The 22,308-nt window shown below is 38.2% G+C and overlaps 2 protein-coding genes across 2 annotated transcripts; one reads left to right on the top strand and one right to left on the bottom strand.

Annotated features, from left to right (window-relative positions):
- Positions 1-434: 434 nt before the first annotated feature.
- LOC148719401 (uncharacterized) lies at positions 435-21,909 on the top strand. Its single transcript, XM_088741566.1, has 8 exons — positions 435-865; positions 10,509-10,842; positions 15,736-15,979; positions 17,157-17,301; positions 18,149-18,313; positions 19,135-19,368; positions 20,084-20,205; positions 21,761-21,909. Exons 2-8 carry the CDS (start codon positions 10,782-10,784, stop codon positions 21,906-21,908), a joined length of 1,119 nt encoding a protein of 372 aa, XP_088597692.1. The 5' UTR covers positions 435-865; positions 10,509-10,781; the 3' UTR covers position 21,909.
- LOC111323547 (beta-1,3-galactosyltransferase 1-like) lies at positions 2,403-5,375 on the bottom strand. Its single transcript, XM_022926928.2, has 2 exons — positions 4,773-5,375; positions 2,403-3,138 (listed from the first exon to the last, which is right to left on the bottom strand). Exons 1-2 carry the CDS (start codon positions 5,246-5,248, stop codon positions 2,403-2,405), a joined length of 1,212 nt encoding a protein of 403 aa, XP_022782663.2. The 5' UTR covers positions 5,249-5,375.
- Positions 21,910-22,308: the final 399 nt, after the last annotated feature.

Genomic DNA, 22,308 nt, shown 5'->3' with positions numbered 1-22,308 from the left:
AATAAGAAATGGAATAAATCAAAGATTTGATTTCAGCATCAGGCTAAAATGTCTTTTGTTTAAAATCAAACTTTTGAATCATTTTTTGATCACATCAGACAGTGCAAACCGCTGTAAAAGTGTTGATGACAGTCTTAATGAGGATATATCCTCTTTGAAACTTAGTTTCAAACAACTAAGATGATTCTAGAAGATGGAAAATAAAATCAGAAGAAACGTCAAGACCGAAACTATCAATAATCAACCCTCGTGGGATTCTTAATGCAGAACAAATAATATTTTGCCGACGAAAGATCACTTGTACAGATACAGCTGTAAAAACCAAAAATCACAATTACTACAAATCAGGGACCGGTCAATATTTGTCGACTAAGGGGGGGGGGAGGGGAGGGGAGGGGAGGGCTAGGGGAATTTTTGTTACGTCAGAATAAAATTACCTGATCCCTTACAAGGCTCTGTAATATTCTCATGATTTCTCATTTGCAGTTCTATAGTCTCCCCTTTATACTCGACACCTGATCCCCGCCCCACTCCCCTTGAAAACCTTGTCATCTCCCCTAAAATTCACCGACCCCCTCCTTCCTTGCTCCCTTAGTTGAAGATAGTTTGGAACGGGTTTCATCGTGGCTCTCTACATATTGACTTTTTAAAGAGACGAAAAATTGATCCAAGGAAAACCCGTCTGTTATTTCTAACCAAAAGAGGATTTTTTTTCCTTGTTCAGTTTCATAGCTTCATCTAAGCACAAGGAGGATGGAAGAACTCGAGAATCCCCCCCATACCCAACCCTTCGGTGTTTGATGAAGGTTAGATTATGTAAACATGGGCTGAGTCCACCATTGCAACCCTTCGGTGTTTGATGAAGGTTAGATTATGTAAACGTGGGCTGAGTCCACCATTGCATTTATAGAATAATTCTTAATCTAAAACGTTGCAACTAATTCAGTTTCCTACCCTCTCATTGCCACTTAAATGTGACTGGCAATTAAAATTTGTGTGCCATACTGGGAGTCGATAAAGAACGCTTTTACGATGTTCAATCTGGGGTTTATTTAAATTCTTAGTTTTCTTTGCGCATCTATGTAATTAGTAAAGCCAAATTAACATGAGTTGGCTTGTGGAACACTTTCTTCGCGGCCCTGAGAACAAGTGCCAAAAAATCTCGATGCCATATCACTACAAACAACACTCTTCGACAGATTTCGTGGTCAAGTGTCTTTAGGATCATGTCCAGCCTCAAATCACCAAAAAGTAGCATCAGCTCCAGAATCTAACTGACGACTTGAGGAAAAAGAGTCCATTCAGTAAGCAAGCTTCCAACTCAGGACTTAAATTATGCCTTTTCATATCGAAAACTTAAATCTGATCTTCAAGTTCAACCCAAGAAACTAGAATCTTGCGCAGCATGTTATGTTACATCATCTTCCGACACCTCCGCTGAATGAGAGAAAAAAAAAGATATTTCGAAAGCACAACTCAATAACTGACCTTTGTCAAGTTTTCACATAACTTGCTAATCATTTTTGCCTTGATTGACACTTCTTTCATCACATACGCGTCAAATTACCTTAAAAAAAGGCCTAATCGTTTACAACCACTTGTTTCAGCTGGCCATCTGATGGAACAGTCTAAACAAAACCCAACAAACAAAACAAAAAACAAAACAAAAGTACGAACCTTCATCCTTGCACATTTCATCAGTAGTTCAGGTTATATTTGAAATAAGTGACCCTATGAAGCTCATCTTCTCTCTAAAACAGTATGAGAAATGGTGCAAATGGCAAGCTCAGGATGAATACCCACATTCCATCAGACTAACAAAAATAATTTAATTTAACGAGTGCGATTCATCAACACTTTTTCCGATGGGCATACACAGCAATATATTACACCCTTACCTCTTTATAACGGCCGCCACGCTACTTCAACGTTTATTCTGTAAGCAAGGTGACCGATCGATATAATAAGCTGTACCAAGAGAAAATAATGGGACATTTTTCTCCTGGTTGTACGTGAGACACTTCTGGTAACAAAAAAGCTAGTAGCAGTAATTCAGATAGTATAAAATAGAATAGTTCGGTTAATAAAAATAGAATGGTCCAGATAGTAAAAATATAATAGAAATAAGAAAGAGAATAAGGAGAAATCTTGACCAGACCCAAACATGTTCTTTTTTGCGATCTACGCTACTCTCCGCTCAGTTGAACCCTTCAACTTCTCAGATTGACTAGTATTTAATTTATTCGTGTAGTATCATCCCTAAATGAGACCTTAAGGTCACGAGAATAGAGGAAATGAGCACCAACTAACGACGCTCTTGATGGGAAGAAAAATTCTCCTACTCTGTACCATGGGAAATATATAGCGCTGACACAAAAACATAGTTCAAAATTTTCATTTAATCATTCGCACGCATCCCGCATGTCTTCGTAGTTTATACCCGAGGAGCACAGCGATGGGAATTGATTATACAAGGCACTATTAAAATGCATTTCTAGTTGCTGCCATCCTCTTATGCCGTGCAAAATAATCTGTCTCGACAAACTGCACATGTGCATGTCGCGAAAACGATACTTATCCATTTGGGAACAAAATATAAGGGGTAAAAATTTTTGGTTGTCGGTCCACTGTGCTCCGATGCGGTACATCAACGAACCGAGCAGTGCATCTTCATTTGCAAAAATCGGTGATGTTCCTGAAACTTTGACAAGTGCCGGAAGTAAACTTGCACTTATGATGTATCCTCCTCCAGAAATATACGGTTTATAAAAGTCAACGGGATGATCTTCCACTGAGACGTAGTAGCGACTTTCGGTATCTCGTACGACCGGCATTTCTGTTTGAACTCGGCCAGCGTAAAGAGGGCGTGACCCGTTTGCTTCATGATAGCTCCTCAGCCAATGAAAAAGATTCCAAACGTTCACGTAACAATCTTCGTCTGTCTTAAGAATATAAGAAACGCGACACTTTTGTTCCAGCGGCCACTTTAAGCTAAAGATCATCTTCAAATTAAGGTTGCGATATGTATCTTGAAAAGATCCTATCATAATATCTTTGTAAACGTTAGCTTCTTGGAGAACGAGGTAGTTCAATGTGGGGTCAGAGCTCTGGCCAATGAGAAATACTGTTTTCCAGGACCTGATCATGAAAGAGAGCAAAAAAGATATCGATAAATAAATTTTTTCTATCTTTTGCGGTGGCTTGGACTCTGGAAAGCAGCAAACTGTTAGAATGCAGAGGGCTGAGGGTCTGGGTAATATTTCCCATAAGAGTGTTTTTACAATGCTTGTCAAGTGGCTGTCTTCACGAGCGGGCAAGATGAAGCGAGTCCTGTTATGAGCAAAAATATTTCAGAAATATCGTAGTTTCCTATCTTGCTTGTTACATGGATATTGCCGCTACCACAACAGGAGAAATATATCTGAATCAACCGATCACTACTAATAAAATTTCTGCCAGCTTCTACATGGTTTATGGTGGTTTCGCCTGAAAACAGTTCGCCCCGGCCAGCTTTAACAGCACGCCCACGAAACGTTCGACTCTTTCCTTACCACAGAACGTATTCATTACCAATAGAAATCATGATGTCTCGATCAACATGCAATTTCACAGCGAAATCAGAAAAAAAGTTTGATCAACAAGTAGATTCCTGGCCGTGATAACGCAGGAATCTCGCGCTCACATCCTACTGTAACTGAAATGCTTAGCCATGGAAGGCCTAGGTATGAGGCCAATGCGGGATTTAGGCACGAGTAGGCAGAGCTGTCCCCGTACTTCAGTGACCGACTTTAGTTAAAAGTTTCACGGTTGTCTTCGTTTATACTAATAACTGTGAAAAAAATTTTTTGTGATATTTTGCGTAATTCAAGTATTTAAACTACCGGATTTATCGATTAAGCGCCCAACCTCGGATAAGCCCCCAGCGCCCAGCCTCGAGTAGTTAGTTACAATGCAATCATCTGACGTCGGACAACTAACTGTAGAAAATGGTTTAAAGTGAAGTTTGTAATGAGGAGAAGTTCATAACTCGCTCACAAATTTTGTGACTTTCAGGCAGCCAGGAATGAATTTGTTCGATGCTATATTAATTTGTGGAAGCGAATATGAAAATTATTTTAGTAAAATAAAATCCCAGCTGTGTAAGCATTGAACTTTTAGTCACCGTCTGAGAAAGGCTCTTTAATGATTGAAAGAAAAATAAAATGACAGCGTTTTGTTTTCAATTTACCCGCTGTTAGCGAAACAGCGAATCGTAACTTGACGAAGGGGTTCCTTGAAGGTACCATTACAAAGAAGAGACTGTAATGGTAAAAAACAATTTCTATCTCATACGATTTGAAGTTATCGTAGGCTCTAAGTATTGACATTAAAATTACTAAACGTATCAGTGGAGCTCGCAAATTCTGGCGAAATTAGTTTTGTTCAATCAGAAGCGCACGATTCGAGTTATCCAAATCTCAAACTTGAATGATAAAGTAAAAAGTAAAAAAAAAATGAATTCCCATTTTGTGTAATTTTCTGGAATTTTTCCATTTATTATGTTGAACCTATTATCTTATTCACTCCGGCTGAGCTTAATCTTATTTTGTTCAATAGTTTCCGATCAGATTTTAATTTCAAAAGAATTTGTCGTAGAATTGAGAGTAAAATTTTTTACTGAATCTCGCCAGTAACTTTTACATTGAACACGCCTTTTTTCGTAAAGCAATTTATTAATCCAAGGCTGTTTGTTTTCTTAACGAGCCTTTGTTAGTGGAACGAGTGGTACTTACCTCAAGGTATCGTTACGATTAGTATCCCGATAATGGCCGCCAATAAAATGTTCCATGTTACCCCACGTCAACCTAATAGCTTGTCGACTCTTAAAATTTTCTGGACTAGAATGGACTTGAATCAGCAGGAAAAGTTCATTATTGCAGACAAAATTCCCCAGTAAGTAATCTCTACGCGAATCCAGTTTGCGGTATGATAATTTAGTCCGAATGCGGGCTTTCCTAAACTTCTCGCTAAAATTCCTCGTTGAATTATTGTAATGGTCCAGTGAAGTTTCAAAGCATTTTCGTAGATGTTCAAAGTTTGTCTTCAAATCGAAGCGAACGGCGGTCATCTCAGTGGCTTGTGAAAAGTTACACGAAAAACAGTCTTTGCTTTCGTATCTCCTGGAGAAAAAAGTCAATACTCCCAGCATGCAAAAACACCATATGGAAATTAGAGGAACAAACGGCTTCATGCGCTTGATATTAAGCATCTTGTAAATAGACAATTATGAAGTTATGCAACATGGAACAAAAATCGTGAACCGTTAAAAATCTTGGCGGGATGAGGTGTTTTAACAGTGGAAGATCAGAATGCGTCTCTTTGTTTGTTTTCAGTTGATTTCTCTGGTTTCAGTCTGCGCGCTAAAGAATACTTCATATCCGATTTATTTAGAAATTCATCAACATGTTAAACGTAGCCTAGGTGACAATGTACTTGTTGAATTAGGCCAGGGTTATTCCTAAATATTCTGTTGATGGATTTGTTCTTTGAAATTAAAACGCGTTTGTAATGAGTAAAGAATGGACTACGAAGTGCAAATTTATGAAAAGAACAAATCAAAACAACACAAAACAACAAGGACCACGGACTACGGACTACGGAATACAGTCTAGGTATGAAAAAGGAGATTCTTCGACCTGTTGCTAATTTGAAACTGGACTTTGTTAGGGTTAAACGTTAATCTAATATGATACACGAAAAGCGAGGTGGGTAAGAAACAAAGAATGGGGCAAACTTCATTTTTTTTTTTTTTTTTGGTATAACCAAATCAACACAAGGGCCGATAGGCAGGCTTACGGTATTTAACGAGACGAAACGAAACGAAACGAAAATTTTAACTAGGTTACGAGTTTGTTACGTAAATTAACTTTCTCAGATTCAACGAAACGAAACGAAACGAAACAATATTTGATGCAACTGGGAAAATCTTCACAATAAATTTCAGCTAATTTGATTGAGCCACCCTCGGTCGAGGGAGATTTGACCTCGGACCAACGGCGTGGCCGTGAGTTTCCGTATCACAGTATCCGGAGACAGAAGGTATTTTGGACATGGCTTGAGGAAATGTTCCAGCGACATGCGTCGCTTTTAAACGTTTGCTGTGGTGTAGCAATGATAGAAGTTTGCCTCTGGTCGAAAAAATCTGCGATTCGATGGGTTTTCGGGCCGCACCCGCCTTTGAATAGACAAGGTACGGAACGCCGGTTGTTTTTCTGTGCTGCCTTTACTTCGTATTATGAAGAGAGTGACAGGGTCAAACAATAACAGCCAAAAAAATCGCTGATTTCAAGCCAAACAACACAGGAATACATCAAAAGTAAGTGTCCTTCATTTATTTTATACAAAAATAAGTAAGAATAATGATATTAAGCGTTCGAAGGTCTCAGTACTGTATTCAACCGAGTACTGATTTCTGTGATTTCACTAGTTAAAATTTTCGTTTCGTTTCGTTAAATGCCATAAGCCGGTGGGCTTCTGGTATTCAACGAAACGAAACGAAACGAAACAAACTCATAACCTGTGATTTCACTGGTTAAAATTTTCGTTTCCGTCGTCTCGTTTCGTTTCGTTTCGTTTTGATTCGTTTCGTTTCGATTCGTTTCGTTTCGTTTCGTTTCGCTAAATACCGTAAGCCCGGCCGATAGGCGAATCAGCTAATCAAACTGCCTTTGTCGTGAAGTGTCTTCTCTGTTATAAGACTTCATCATGTGCATGTCCGTGCTTGATGGCTTTGTGATGATTACATTTTAAGTCCAAGATCATTCAAGGTTTGTTCCCCAGGAAGAGAATATAAACGGAGGCATTCGTAAGAAGATGACGGGAGTTTAAGGATCAAAGGCGTAATTACGACCCTCGCATCTCAGACTGTTGGCGCCAACCACCTGGCGCTGTTTTCTTGGCGCCTCCCTCAACTCGTTCACTCACATTTATTAGTCTTATGGGTGCACCGTAAGATGTAAAGAAATTTGAGAAAACCATGACAGTGACGGCAAGGAGAACGAAGAGAAGCATGAAAGTTTTAAATTGAGCAGAAAAGTAACTCAGCTCTGATGCGTTTTAAAAATTTTGTACCTCACCTCGCCATCCTTTGAAAAATGAAAATGTGTTATCCCCATATTCAAATATCCATATCCCAGGACAATTTTTTCACTTTTTTTTACAATCAAAACTCAACGCTGCATTCGTATGTTGCAAAACAGATACGGTGGCTACATCAAACCACTGTAGATATACTTTAAAAAGATCAAAGTTCATTTATTAGTTGACGTTTTCCCAGGCGTTGCTGTCTTGAAATCTTTGATTCCCCAATTTCTAATAAGTAACTGCATACTGTCCTGAATAATCCCACCCTCAGCGGAACATTAGAATTTTTTCTTAAATCGGGGTAACGTGTATAGGAATCTTCGAATTAACAATTGCAGGTTTACATTTGTTTGGTGGCAGAAGCACCGTTGGTACGTGTTTGAGGAGATACTGCATCCGAACTGACTTCACATGCATGTAGACTCCCTGAACATACATAAATTTGATATTTAGAATGGGTGCTCACTAAACTTTTCACACCATCGAGAAATAACTTGAAGGTAATGAGAATAACAAATATCACAGGTGCCTACTCAGATTTTCACGGCTGTTATAAAAATAAATTAATGGAACTCCTAGATGACTATTCGAGCCTATTCTATGGGAGTGAAATGATTTTCTTTTGTTGCGCAACTTCTCTTTCGAAGACCGTAACTCGAAAGTTACCGAATAATTGAAATGCGTGCATTACTAATTAATATCAGTCCAAGCAGAGGAAACTGATATTTTCATCGGTACTTTATAGACATACCTCGATCAGTGAGCTGATATTTTTTTGCTTTTTGCCGATAAAGTTCTTCATATTTCCCCACGACAAACTGTTACCTTTCTGCTCAAAAACTGTTTTGGACTGGAATGGACTTGAATGAGCAGGAATAGCTCATTACGGCAAACAGTCTTGTTTTCCTTCTCATAAAGTTTATGCATCTTTCCATGCAACTCCAAGTCGTAAAATCGGATCGTAAAACGATGTGTTTACATCAACAATGTTAAAAATATTGCCAAATTTCCCTCCTGATGTTATGAAGCGTTATTAGGGTCAAAATTAGAAAACAGATTATGTTATGGTGTTTGATACATTTGGCCGAACTACAGAATTATGTTCCAGCGTTGCATGGAATTATGTTCGGCTCTCTTAAATTGAATAATTGTGATACGATTTTTCTTATTAGTAGCTCTGAATTATATTCGGACGCTGCCGAATTATGTTTTCATTGTCTTAATTATATTTTTCATTTTCGACTTTTAACCTCCCTGCCGCCGAATTTTGATTTTCGATATTTACATTCGGCCGAACTACAGAATTATGTTCCAGCGTTGCATGGAATTATGTTCGACTCTTTTAACTTCAGTAACTTGTGATACGATTTCTGTTATTACGTAGCTCTCAATTACATTCGGAAACTGCCGAATAATTTTTTTATTGTCTGAATTATATTTTCCATTTTCGACTTTTATCTTCCCTGCCGCCAAATTTTTACAATCTGTTGTTCGATATGACCTGCTAAATTATGTTTTGATTTTCTAAATTATGTTTTCGATCTTCTCTGAATTATGTTCGGCTGATTGACTGGGCATCGCAGTAAGAAAGCAACGAGAAACCGTGGGACGGGAAAAACTCCCGCCTTTTCCAATTTTGTAATTTATATTCATAATTACCAAGTCCGACGTCTTGGTTTATATGGAAATGGCGGAGGAAGGAAGAAAGAGGGACCATGAAGAAGCTGAAGATGGAGAGAAGGCGAACAAAAGTCAGAGGGCAATAAGGCTTCTGAGAGAAGTCACGACTTTGTTGACCGAGTCGGTTAACGAGGGGGAAGCGAAGGAGTTCCGTGAAGAACTATAGCGAGTGAGACAATCCTCGAACGCCATTCTAAACGACTTTCGTAACATTTTCAGCCCATACAAGATACCTTCTGCCGTCCTCACGTCCACTTTCCAACAGCCAAACCATCGGTCGTCCCAACAAAAGCAACGTGGAGTGTTCTTCCTACCCAAAGAAACTTGGACGCACGAGTTTTTTTGTTTGGCTCTAAAAGGTCAGACCAGAGCTCCTTTAAGGGCTGAAACTGAAATTCGAACTCCAAGCCCCTGGTTTAGGGAGGCGGAAAGTTTGCTTTCACTCTAAGGCAAAATTTTAAGAGTTTCGGGAGAAATTGGAAGAGGAATTTCCAAAACTAATGTCAGGGGGGGGGGTGGCTTTTTTCTTATGAGGACCGGTCATCAAGGGAACAGCTGCCTTTCCACAAAATCACCGCCAGCAACTGGTTATTCTCACTCGCTGTAGTTCTTCACGGAACTCCTTCGCTTCCTCCTCGTTAACCGACTCGGTCAACGTACTGATGTTTCGTCTTGAAATTCCTTCAAACGAATGAAGGGTGCTGGTTCAGGTGTAAATCATCTCATTCAAAGGCTGTACCTCGATTTTTCATACTCAGTATTGGACGAAAGAAATTGATAATTACTTTGTCCTCGTAATAACTAGAGATTGAATTCAAGGTGTAGAGAAAACCAAGAAGAAACTAGCAAACGGCGTTTGAGCAGTGGAAGGGACATTAATATTCTTAAAAAAAGTTATTTGCCGTTTGGTGATTGACACGTAAGGCGTGAATTAAAGCTAGTGTTGTAGGAACCCATTCGATCATAAATAATAACATACTTTTGTGTAGGATTCCTTCATTCAATGAACATCATGTTAGATTAACTTATAATGATTCATTTGCAATCAGACTGGTGGCTAGAATTCTTTGGTTTTAATTTTCAGCTCAACCGAACGTTAAAAGACAGAGCGTACACATATTTAGACTTCTTTTCTATATCCATTAGTCTGGTAATATCAAAGAGCAAACGGAGTGGCGATGGGGAATGAAGAGCAAATGTGATCTCCCCCAAAATTTCTCGCTCTTAGAAAAGAAAATGACTGGGATTTTGGTACCTCTTCAAAGGAAACGCTTTCATGATCTCTGGCAGGTTTCGTGTACCACGAGTTAGTTAAGAGATAGATTCCAAAGAGACAATTATGTCACTTTTTCATCCGCTAGATGCAAGGTCTTTGATATTTCAGAATACCATATTTAGATTCTTTAAAAAGGCCCATTCTTCAGTGACTCTTTTAAAGTTATTTGAATGAACTGAAACAAAATCATGAATGTCACGTCAACATACAACCCAAAAAACAACAAGACTGCTCGGCAATAAACTGGTGAATTTAAAGGAAAGCTTTCCATGAAGGATAAGGGCCTCATAGATAGGAAACTCTTCATTTAAAGAGGGTAGCCAAATTGTTGATAAACTTGTGGCTCTCAGTTTTAGTATGGCATCAATTTGAGAATTGCCATTGCCTGGGAAACTTTGTTATTTTAAGTACCGTTTTTTTTTTCTTACAGCCAAAAGATATTTATATCTCCTCTGAAATCCTTCGCAAGGACGCCAGGCAACAAAAGCTTACTAACAGAGGTGTTGCACTCATCTTTTGAGCAAACGCTCTTAATACTATCATCAGATGACAACGAAGTCCAGCCTCTATCAAGATCTGAAGCTTCAAGTCTTACAGGTGGCATGATTAGGATAACTATTGCAGGACGTAATCGAGCAGAAAAGAAATTTAAGAAGTCTTTTGATAGCGAAAAACAAAGCCATTGCACGGTTTTTGCGTTATTATGAATTTAGAAATAATTTGTTTCATGGTGACTCTGGCGTGCGCTGCTCTCGGAAAAGAAGGTACGATTCTCCTTACTTTCACTGGATTATATAGATAAAAAAATATCAAGACTCATTGGATTATTTTGGACAAGTGAGCTGAAACTTTATTTCAAGCCTTCATTCAACTCAAACTCGCTGTCTCAAACAATCTGCCTTACAATATAAACGGTGATAGGATGAAATTAACGAGCCTATCGTGATTTTAAAAAATGACAGATACTTCTCCCCTAGGAATGAATAAAAATCAGAATTAGAGAGGTTTCAAATAGTCGCCAACTTAAATTTTCCAATGTGCCAAATTTGAAGTTGAAAAACGTCGCGTCATGCAGCTTTTAAGAAGACAAAAAGTTCGAAACTTGTTAAAAAAAAGCCGACTTTAAAACATGCATGGCTATTAAGCTATGGTGTGAATGGAGTACAAACTAGGTACAGACTGGCAAATTTAGAATTTTAAGAACGCCAACTGATCGTGAACAACGTGACAACATGAAATATGAAATCAAAATAACTTATATGTAAAGAACAAAGGTCGTAAAGCGTGCCTGTACGTAAGCTGATCTGGAAGAACAGGTTCATCTCGTGTTTTAGTGTTGAATTTTTCGTTATCTCGTTGACGGTGTAAACTGAGCTTTAGCGAAGGGACGTAAATCACTCTATTGTTCACAAGCTCGCTTAAATACGAAAACACTCCACGCAAGCTATACTTTAGAAATAGATCACTTTGGAAGAGGTCACCTGTTTTTTGTAAATGACACCTGCGAATCCAAACCGATTTAGGGACACTTGAATACTTGAATCCTGGCGTAAAGGTCGCCTAAATTACATGAGAACAATGGAATAAACGCTTTCACGCTTTACAGCAGGCAGCGAGTAACATCGGCCATAAGCCACAGCCATGTGACAAAATCCTTTACCTGTTTAATTGAGTTGAAAAGTAATGACTACATGGCGAGTCCTTCAGGAAAAGGAAACACAACTCGATTACCAACCTAACCTAAACTAACCTTATCCAACTTGTTAGATTATGGCAATTTTATTGTCCGATCCGAGCAATCAGCTAAAGTCATTTGGTAAAGTGTGGATTGCGATCTTTGTACTAAATAGCTTTGTGCGTTGCCAACTTTACCCAACAGATTTTCTTATCTCTTAACAATCTTCTGACACATGGAAACCTGGATGAGAAGCAAATATAATCAAGAACTAAAAAATGATATAAGTAGTCGATGTCTACGAGCTGTTTCAGAGTTATGACTTTGTAGTGAATCAAGCTATCTTCTGTTTTGTAATGTCTTCATATATTGATTTTAGTTGTATATGAAAAAAGTGAAGAAGTTCACTGATTTGGTCAGATTTGGCTTTTGTGAGGAATGATTTATCCTCATTCGTTGTATCTAAAATGCTACCACGAATAAAGATGATTATCATCTTTGTCGGGCATCGTGGTGCATTTGATGGGCTTAAACAGAGACTTCGGTCTCGCTTCCACGCTAACGTGACTTTCTGGCTATTTTGTTGCCATTTTTCAGTTTTCTCAATGCCCTCCAAAGTGATAATAATGATAGTAATGAAAGCGTTATGTTCTTGGGTATAAATATATTTTGGGACCTTGTCAGAGTCACTTAAACTCTCGCCTAACTGCTTGTGCTAAAATGTCTCTGAGTCAGGCCATTACGTCTTTATGCCCACGAACACGAACTTTATTTATTGGCGTAATTCCATAAGCATACATAGAACATACTTTTTAAGTGTTGTCAGAAAGAGGAATCCCTTGTTTCTCTCGTGGTGTATATGAGTCCAATACGAAAGTCAGAACGGCTGTTCGTCTAAAAATAACGTAAATCGGCTGACAAAAGTGAAACAACAATTCTATTCATATAAAGCCCAAAAAGTCCTTTTAGTACACCATTTTCGCAACTGACATTTACAGTTGCGTTTTGCATTTACTTTAAAATTTACAAAAGTTGAAAGCTCGCTCATTTGGTCTGCCGCGGCGGCCGTGTTTAAATCATGCGGGTATAAGCGAACAAAACGCGGTCTTAACGGAACCTTGTCATAACTGGTAGAGAAATTTAATGCAGACTGAATTTGTCTGGAAATTTGTTTTTCAAAGATATTTCGCCTTCTGCAAAGGAGTCATTCAGACGTCTTAAAGGACCGGGCAAGTATGTTCCTAGAAACTAACTGATGATAATAACCAACGCCCAAAATCTGTACACAGATCTTCATCACAAATTTTATTTGGCTCCGAACATCACTCACAGATCTATTTTTAAATGTACTTTTACAAAAGTGCTTTTAAATATGACTCTAATTCCCCGAAAAAAATGGGGTTAATCCTGCAACTTGTTTTAAAGTTCTTTAAATATAATTTCAGGAAAATTAGGGAATAACTTTGACCAAGAGACTATATTCTCCTGCTATGATCCAACAACAACAAAGCATTTTGAGCCATCTTGAACAAGAAGCCAACAAGGCTAATGGTGGTTATTTAAGATATTATCTTCTAACATATTTCTTAGCACTTTATATTTAACAATTATTCACCGAAGGCGAGGTAAATATCGTCGAATAATCCCCGAGACGAAGTCGAGGGGATTATTGGACAATATTCACCGAACCTGAGGCGAATAATTGTTTTAGTATAATTTCAGAGCTGAACAACGGAGAAATTTTTAAAATCATAACATTTTAGTAACATTTATTAACATTTTATTTTAACATTTTATATAAACCGCGTGGAGCAGTTTATATAGTGTCATATAAGGAACCGCTCGACCAATCAGATTGCTGGAAACTCTTTGCTCAGCTCTGAAATTATACTAAATCAGTTTATGAGTGTAAATCCACCAATCCGGCGTTCTATAACGAATGGTAGAATCTAGTTAGCTGCGCCACTTGCTATCTATTCAAAGTCAGTGGAATGTCTATCCGCAATTGACGAGGTTTTATTAGTTTTCTTTAATTCCTTTTCAATAATACAAAGATCAAGTTTTGTTGTTAAGTTTTGAACGACAAGTGAAGTTATGTAACAATTATTCCATAAGCCCGCGTCGGATATATGAGTTGGCAATAACCAATCTCGTATCCAAAAAGTGCAAAATGAATAACTGTTGTATCAATTACATTCAATTATCTACAATGCACGGGAGAAGTTTTTGTTTCCAGCCAGAAGTTAATCCAGCCATACTTGAGTGAATCATTTTCCATATAAGGTGATTCGGTTTATGAGCTGATAACTAGAGCTGAGTAAACCAATCAGAATGCTAGAAATGCAACGTTCGAAGTTTAAAATGTAATAAACCATAGTTAATCGATTAACTATGAATAAACTGAAATACTCATATCATTCGCCCTCGATTTCTACCTTTTTGTTTATTTTACGTTTTTATCATTTTTGGCCATTCATATTAGCATAGATTTCTAGGAAACACAGATACTATAGAAGTGTATTTAAATAGAAAATACGACACAAAACAAAGTAGGAATGGAGAAAAGTAGGGTATGATTATAGAAAAATAAAGACTAAATAGCGCCCTTTTGCTCATTAACTGGTTTTTTAAAATAATATTTACAGAGAAAAAAACACATGTCACTCATGATTACTGCAATCAAGTAAGGTTGTTAATATTGAGCAAATGATATTCATAAAATGCCTTTTTGAAAAAACTTTTTAGAAGAAAGATAACGAATGTAGAGAGGAAGGTCGTTCTAATAAAATTTACCAACAACAGTGGGGTTAAACTTCTTTATGACAGGGAATATATGAAAATCATATAAGTGAAAGTCCACATATATCAGTGATATTCCTGTATTCACATTCATTTGTTCATCCTCTCACGCGTTTATTGCGAACCATCTTAATGACCAGTTTCCAGTTGGCTTGTTAACTCAGTTAATACAGCATTACACCGGTATCGCAGAGATCATGCGTTCAAATCCCATGTAGGCCTGAAGTTTTTCAGACCTTATTTTCACTACTGCTTAAGTAGTGTTCACTACTACGCATGCGAGGATCGCTTTGATATTCAAACCTTTTAATGTTTCTTCTAAACTGAAGCAATCAGTAAATGATTAGTAATTCCAGGGAAGATGCACTTTTTGTAAAGTAACCATGTTGCTCAGATATCAGAGTTGTTGAGAAATTATATGGTTTATTATCATTTAGGTAATTATGAAGGAATAAACCACTATACATTTTAACAATAACACGAAATTGATAATCTAAAAAAAACCTAATTCTATATTCGTCATAGTTTATTTGAGCCTGCCATTATCAACAATCATGCGACAAAAATCTCAAAAACAAATTTATTTGTTAGATGTATTCTAATATCAAGATTTGTCATTTACATCTATTACTAGAGCTACCCTTCGGTCTTAGCAAGTAATTGATCCGCTCTTTCCCAAATTTAAGAGTGACTGCTTCGTCCTCCAACGCTTCTTTAGCAGCCTTTTGGACGCCTCCCTATACCGACTTTTGAACATCATCCTCTAGTGACTTCTGGATTTCTTCATCAGTTAATTCTTGAATAGCGTCCTCGTCCGAATTATCAACGCAGTGCTCATCCGAGCTTGACTCATTAGTGATTTTTTCGTTTAAACTGACTACCATTACCAGCATGTTATGGGCAATATGTGCAAAGTGAGTGGTCTCAGTTGTCTGCCATTGACGATTGTTTGTTTATATTATTGTTCAATAACACAATGATTGAGTCTTTTTGTTAAGTTTTGACCGAGAAGTCAATTTGTTCTAAAACAACTAGATCATGTGCCCTCGACTCTTGTATTCTTGATGGTTCATTTGGGCTTTACCGTTATCAACAATCACGTGACAGAAATATCGAAGCTAAATCCAATGTTGGAATCACGGAATTCTGATATCAAGATATTTCCTTCTTTGAACAATTTTAGATGGAGTTACGTTACTGTTTGTGGGAGATATTTCCTTCGCTGACCCCATCAAATACTATGTAGACCACAAGTACCACACGTACAATGACACTTTCAATGACGTGGCTTCATACATCAGAGAGGCGGACATTTCAGTGGGTAACTTGGAGTCGCCATTTGCCAACAAACATGTTCTCACTCACATTTATAAAGGGAGAAAATCAGTTTTATTATACGCCAGTCCCAAAGCTGCACCAGCGCTCAGGTGAAAATCATAAACGGAAACTGATAAAATAAAGATTTACTTAAGGAAGAATTTTTTTGCAACGAAGTCTCCACTGGTATAACAAGTTTCTGTTATACTGTGCATAAAAAATGTCTTGAGTTATAAAGATTCGTTAGAAAAATTGGGAAACAAGATCAAAGCATAAGGGAAAAAATCTACAAACAAATACAAACAATAAGTATGTTTGAAATTCCCGAAATACGACTGCCAATATTATTATCAGACGAAATAGAGCTGTTTTGCTAGCATGAGTCCTAGCAACACACCATCCAAAATAGCAGTGTGCATAAAATTCCAGTTCCAATACAACCAATATTTTTTTCAAGTCAACAGATTTTATATCTGATTGTTTTTGATAATTTAAGGTCGCGTTGTTCTACCAGTGGAGGTTTCCCTTAGAGGGTGCAGAATTTTGTCATTTGTTCTACTACTCTCTACTATTAAAGAGCAGTGAGGGTAATGCACTTGAGCATTACCCTCTATCCGTTCCGGCTCCATTAAACCAGCATCCACATTATTCTTGTTATAAGAAAACCGTTTAACAATGTAAAAGAGTTCCTAAAGCTGGCGTTTCGAGCATTTGCCTATGGTAATTCACTCTGACGAAGGGCTGACGCAAGAAAGGTCAGCCGCTTGAGAGAATCTCCTTACGGTGACAATTCACATTATCAACTCAGTTGATAAAATCAAATTATCTTGCTTGGTATATTCCGGTACTGACCTAGCACCACAGTTTCTTTAGAAACTTGTTTCCTTTACATATCTGTTTAAAAATAAAATCTTGCTTCTTTTCATTCCGTCTGCTGTATGGTAATCTTGCAAATACAGACGCAAATACATTGATTTCTTCCTTTTATTGCATGTTCTTAAGTGAGACTTGTTAAAGATTAATTAAAGATTGAGTAAATCTGCGCCGGTATCCAACCAAAAATATTCAAACATATGATAAAAAGTTCATCAATACTATGACAGAATTAAATAACAGGGAAGAATATGAGAGTAACCTGAGAAATATCATTTTAGCACCGTTTTCAACAATGTAAGAAGTGAGGGCCTGGTCTGAAATTATTCGTTTATAATGAGAAGTTTTAAAGTCTAGCAGGAAGGCATTTATTTTACATGCCCGGATAGTTATGCTTTTGGATCCTCCACCCAGGTTTGCAGGATTTGATGCCATGACCACTGCCAACAATCACCTGAACGATTTAGGCGGTGTGGGAGCCAATTTTACCGCTGAAGTCCTGAAAAAGACGGGTATAAAGTACTTTGGATTAAGCTTCGGAAAATATGACTCCTCTCAGGTACAGTAACGAGCAAGTTTAATCCATGTTCCAGGAGACAAGATGGAAAAATATTTAGAGCCACTATGGAGGTGAAAACCCGAACCAATACCCATATCTCATTAACCAAGCGCGAAGGCCGTACTGGAAGAATATCGGTCCGAGGTCTTGAAAGTACGGACCGAGCGCAGCGAGGTCCGTACAAAAAAGACCGAGGGCCGATATTCTTCCACTACGGTCCCGTGCAAGCTTTGTTTCTAAGAGATTTATTACACGACTGAAGTTCAAAGGGACACAAGTGCGGTATCATTCGGGACCATTCGGGACAGTGCCCGGTCCCATACTGATATTTATTACATCTATAATATTTATTACAGCTATAATATTTATTACACGACTCGGGCAGTCAGAGGACCAATAACTAAAATCAACCAATCAAAATGCTCTATTGCCCGTCCAATATTCTCTAAGTATTGGACCGGGCACTGTCCCGAATGGTCCCGAATGATACCGCACTTGTGTCCCTTTGAACTTCCGTCGTATAATAAATCTCTTATTAACCAAGCTTGCTCGGGACCGTACTGGAAGAATATCGGCCCTCGGTCTTTTTTGTACGGACCTCGCTGCGCTCTGTCCGTACTGTCAAGACCTCGGGCCGATATTCTCCCAGTACGACCCTCGTGCTTGATTAATAAGATATATTTATTAAGTTCCAGGCCGCAAAGACCTATTTAAGGGATCCTCCGCCTCCACATAAACAGGCCCTTTTTTAATTCCATATAGCAGCATCTCTCGGCGTTAACGTACTATACGGATACATCTTAACCAGTTTTAAGCTGATATAACTATTTTTGGTCATTTTTTTTAGGAACCTCTTATTCTTAAAAGAAACAGAATCACGATAGCATTCCTTGGTTATTGTGCCTCACCCTCCGTAGAAAAAAACTGCAGCGAAATGAGGATGTTGTTCGACTCTGGTCCAGCCATTTATCAAGATGATATCGCTACTAGAGACATCAGGAGGCTAAAGAAGGTCAAACTCAAGTTTAATAGCATTATGATCATCTTTTAATCGAGTATCAAAAGGATCCATGGCTACTTTGGTTTAACTTGACTTTGCTCTTTGATTAGTCCAGAAAACTCGTGCTACCTTCTTAAATTATCAGATTTAAAACTTAAACCAATCGTTATTTAACAAATGTTAAACACCACAGCGTGCCCTTGTGAGTTATGGATACAGGCAGGAGGTTGCTTCTTGAGTGCTTAGTAACCTCTCGCCTGCATTCATAACTCAATGGTGTAGGCTGTGGTGTTTACCGCTTGATTTATAACATAACATTGATACATTGTAGCAAAAGAGTTCCCTTTTATTTAACAAATGTTACGAGACCAGAAAAAGTAAGCGCGCGAAAACTAGTCTTTGCATGTGTACGTGTCAGCAGCGTATACCCATGGGCAAATAGTGGACACTGAATTGACCAATCAGGGCGCGCGCTTTACTTTGGTTATGTTACAATTCGCTACTAGCGTTTTCTTGCGTCTAATACAGTTTGCTTGTTTACATCAGCCCTATGGGCTGCCTTAATTTAACCTACATTAATAAATAAAATGATGATGATGATGATGATGATGATGATACTCTGAGATTTCATTGGCTAACGATGATGTTGACAATCACACCGATTGGCTATAGTGATTAATTTCATTTTGGTTTTTCTGAAGGGAAGAATATTTATTTATTCGTCTCATGATCCTCTTTTATGGGAAATCAATGACGATCTATCCTTAGAGTCATTCTATAACACGTGTCTTGACTTCTTATACTTTACCTCAATTTTTTTTTTACTTCCATAGGCCAAAGTTGACATCATCGTCGTTTTCCTGCACTATGGCGAAGAACTTCATTTAGGACCCATTCCCTCTCAACATCACATAAACAAACACCTGTTGTCTCTTGGTGTGGATCTGACCATTGGAGCCCACCCACACGTTCTTCAGGATCACTGTCTTCAAGATAATAAACTTATCGCTTACAGCTTGGGAAATTTTCTCTTTCATATTAACCGACCACCGAGTGCCGTCAGTCCGGTAACGCTGTCGTAGGTTTAACTGTTGATAACATGTACTTATTGGCTGAGTGAAACGATCGAAAGAGAAAAGGCTTGCTTGGTTGTCATGACGTACAAAATTCGCCGTGCTCGATTCGTACGTCATGACCTCTTGCCAAATATTTTCTCTCTCTCAGCACTCCAATGGAGTCGATAGGTACACATCACTAGCTAAATTGATTTGTAAGTATTGGAAAAGAAAAAATCCGAGTCCTTTGAAAAGATTCGAAACTCATATCTTCCCATTGCGAACAGACTACCAAACGAACCGAAGAGGACTCTTTGGCAAGCCAGGCCATACCAGGTTCATATTTGTTAAGAAAGCTTCGTTAATGGTGCTGATATCGCCGGGAAAATAGAATTTTGTAATTCCGTTTTTTTTATGTAAAGACATAGTGAGCAATGAAAGATCATGTGGAAGGCACATCGCCTTTTGAATAGATATTTCATGCAATGTCTTTTACGTCTTCCCATTGCTATATTCAAACTAGAGGTACCCTTTCAACGCCATCGATGCTTTTATCATTCCCGGCTTTGGATAAACTTGCTTCTTTTTTGTTTCCTTCTTTATCCTATTCGTTTTCTTTCGTTTAGATTTTGTTTTGAATGTTCGTGTGTCCGTCTCTTTTTTTGTTGTCACTCATTAGCTTAGTTCGTAGACTTGACTATCCTCTAACGTTCAATTTCTGTTTCAGAACGTGTACGGAAGATTTGGTAAGAAACCTAATAAATTTTTGATTAAGAAATATGAGCACTTTGTCCTGAGGAACTGCAACGCATTGAAACTATCCCGGATGCTTAAAGTCACCGTTTCGAGGTATCTTACCATATTGCAACATATTTTTTCAAAGCTTCCTCAAACTGCAATTAACTTGTTCATCTTTCAGCATTAATTTTAAACTCCTTCGAGGAGAAGGCGATAGTTTGGAATCTGACAGGTGCATTAATGGTAGCCGTTATAATATCAATGTCTATTGAGAGAAATCTGAAAAATAAGTGTAGGGATTAGAGAGCGCCACTGGAAGGGTTAAAATGTTATGGAAAAGGTGGATAGTTAGTCACTAGGGACCTTAAGCAACCGCGACGGCGACGGCAACGAGTACGTGGAAAAACAAGAGATCTAATTGGCAGAACAATAGCGCAGCACGTGCATTTTGAAATTTTGTACATTACTTAGCCGTCCTATGCAAAACAACAACGTAAAATCGCCAAAATTTGCGCCGTTTGCGAGCCGGAACTACGACAGCAAATATTTTAATTTCCATTTGGAACTCAACGCTACTTTTATACGTCATACTGAAGTTGAGCTGTGGCGCCGTATGAGACATGCAGCTATTTTTGAAATTCTAGCTAAGAGCAGAAATTCATTTTTTTATCGAAGTCTTCCTTGGCGTTGCCGTCCTGACTTCTTAAGGTCCCTATTGTCGCAAGGTGGATACGAGTGAAATTCCATTGTCAAAGAGGTTCTTTGGATATTTCATTTCAGTGGTCTATTAACCAGTGTCCGTGAAGAGTCGTCGATCGGACACAATTTGAGTACGTTTGTCCCGACCAGAAAAAAGAACGATTTGGAATTAAAACAACGGTCGACGGGTCGTTTTAGTTAAAAAGTACCACCATTTACTCTAAGTAGTACAACATGGCTATTGCAAACGAGATTTGAGTCGAAAATCGAATTCCAGAATACAGAATAAAGTAATTTTTGGTGATAGAGAAAACATTAGGGTTATACAAATATCACACAAAGAAAAAAAAAGAAATCGAATGAAAACTGGAAAATTCTCATATCTAGATCTGAAACAATAGGTGAGATGTAGTCACAAGACAACGGTACTCTGAGTGTCTATACTCTGGGTGTCTATACTCTGGGTGTCTATACTCTGAGTGTCTATACTCTGGGTGTCTATACTCTGGGTGTCTATACTCTGGGTGTCTATACTCTGGGTGTCTATACTCTGGGTGTCTATACTCTGGGTGTCTATACTCTGGGTGTCTATACTCTGGGTGTCTATACTCTGGGTGTCTATACTCTGGGTGTCTATACTCTGGGTGTCTATACTCTGGGTGTCTATACTCTGGGTGTCTATACTCTGGGTGTCTATACTCTGGGTGTCTATACTCTGGGTGTCTATACTCTGGGTGTCTATACTCTGGGTGTCTATACTCTGGGTGTCTATACTCTGGGTGACTATTTTACGCAAGACATCTCAGTGAAACAGGGCGCGTTCGAAAACAGTCATATTTTTAATTGAGACTTTCCAGCGATTTTGATTTTTATAACCGGTTACAAGCAATTAGTTTTAATAAGGGGTAAATATTTTGTATGTTTTCAATTTTCTTTTTTCAGTTTCATTCTGTTATCCCCTTTTTAGGAAAGGAGTCGTGGGAGCAGAATATCTTCCATTGAAAATCGCTTTCGACGAAAAAAATAAGCGACTGCACCCTGAGCCTACAAAGAACGCAAAATGGATCACCGTATGCGGTGGTGAAGATAAACATTGCCAATGTACCAAAAATTAGAATTAAGGCTTACTGGGATGAATAAATTTCAATAAATTTCAATTTTCTGACTCCTTAAACTTTATAATGGGAAAAAATAATCAGAGGAAATTTCAGTTCTTATCATTCATCGAAAAATTTTGCTCGCACGCGATTGATCTAAACGCGTCACGTGACCGAATATCCCCCTGCCAAAAATTGGGGATATCCGAGGATATATCCCAAATCATATTCCCCAATTTTCTACCTCACGTCCAAAAAGGAAAACTCCGAGTTGGAATGTAATTCAAGAGGAGAGAGCGTTGTTTGCTTGTTACAAAAGAAGGACATGCATGTTTGTTTTGTTTATGAAGCTCTAGTGAAGCATGAATAAACACTGAGGGGGGAGGGGTAAGCTGCCATGGAGTAGGTTCTGAATGAG

Source organism: Stylophora pistillata, chromosome 12 (genome assembly GCF_964205215.1).
Source record: "Stylophora pistillata chromosome 12, jaStyPist1.2, whole genome shotgun sequence".
In the NCBI taxonomy this organism is placed as follows: Eukaryota; Metazoa; Cnidaria; class Anthozoa; order Scleractinia; family Pocilloporidae; genus Stylophora; species Stylophora pistillata.
Note: the sequence above shows the minus strand (reverse complement) of the source record. Positions and strands in the feature narration are given on the sequence as shown.

Bases quoted from the DNA above. Each gene is read 5' to 3' on its own strand.
- LOC111323547 (XM_022926928.2), bottom strand. From the start codon at position 5,248: ATGCTTAATATCAAGCGCATGAAGCCGTTTGTTCCTCTAATTTCCATA. The intron at 3,139-4,772 runs GTAAGTACCACT...TTTCATGATCAG, and splicing joins AATCGTAACGATACCTTGAG to GTCCTGGAAAACAGTATTTC.
- LOC148719401 (XM_088741566.1), top strand. From the start codon at position 10,782: ATGAATTTAGAAATAATTTGTTTCATGGTGACTCTGGCGTGCGCTGCT. The intron at 17,302-18,148 runs GTACAGTAACGA...CATTTTTTTTAG, and splicing joins GAAAATATGACTCCTCTCAG to GAACCTCTTATTCTTAAAAG. The intron at 20,206-21,760 runs GTATCTTACCAT...TCCCCTTTTTAG, and splicing joins CTTAAAGTCACCGTTTCGAG to GAAAGGAGTCGTGGGAGCAG.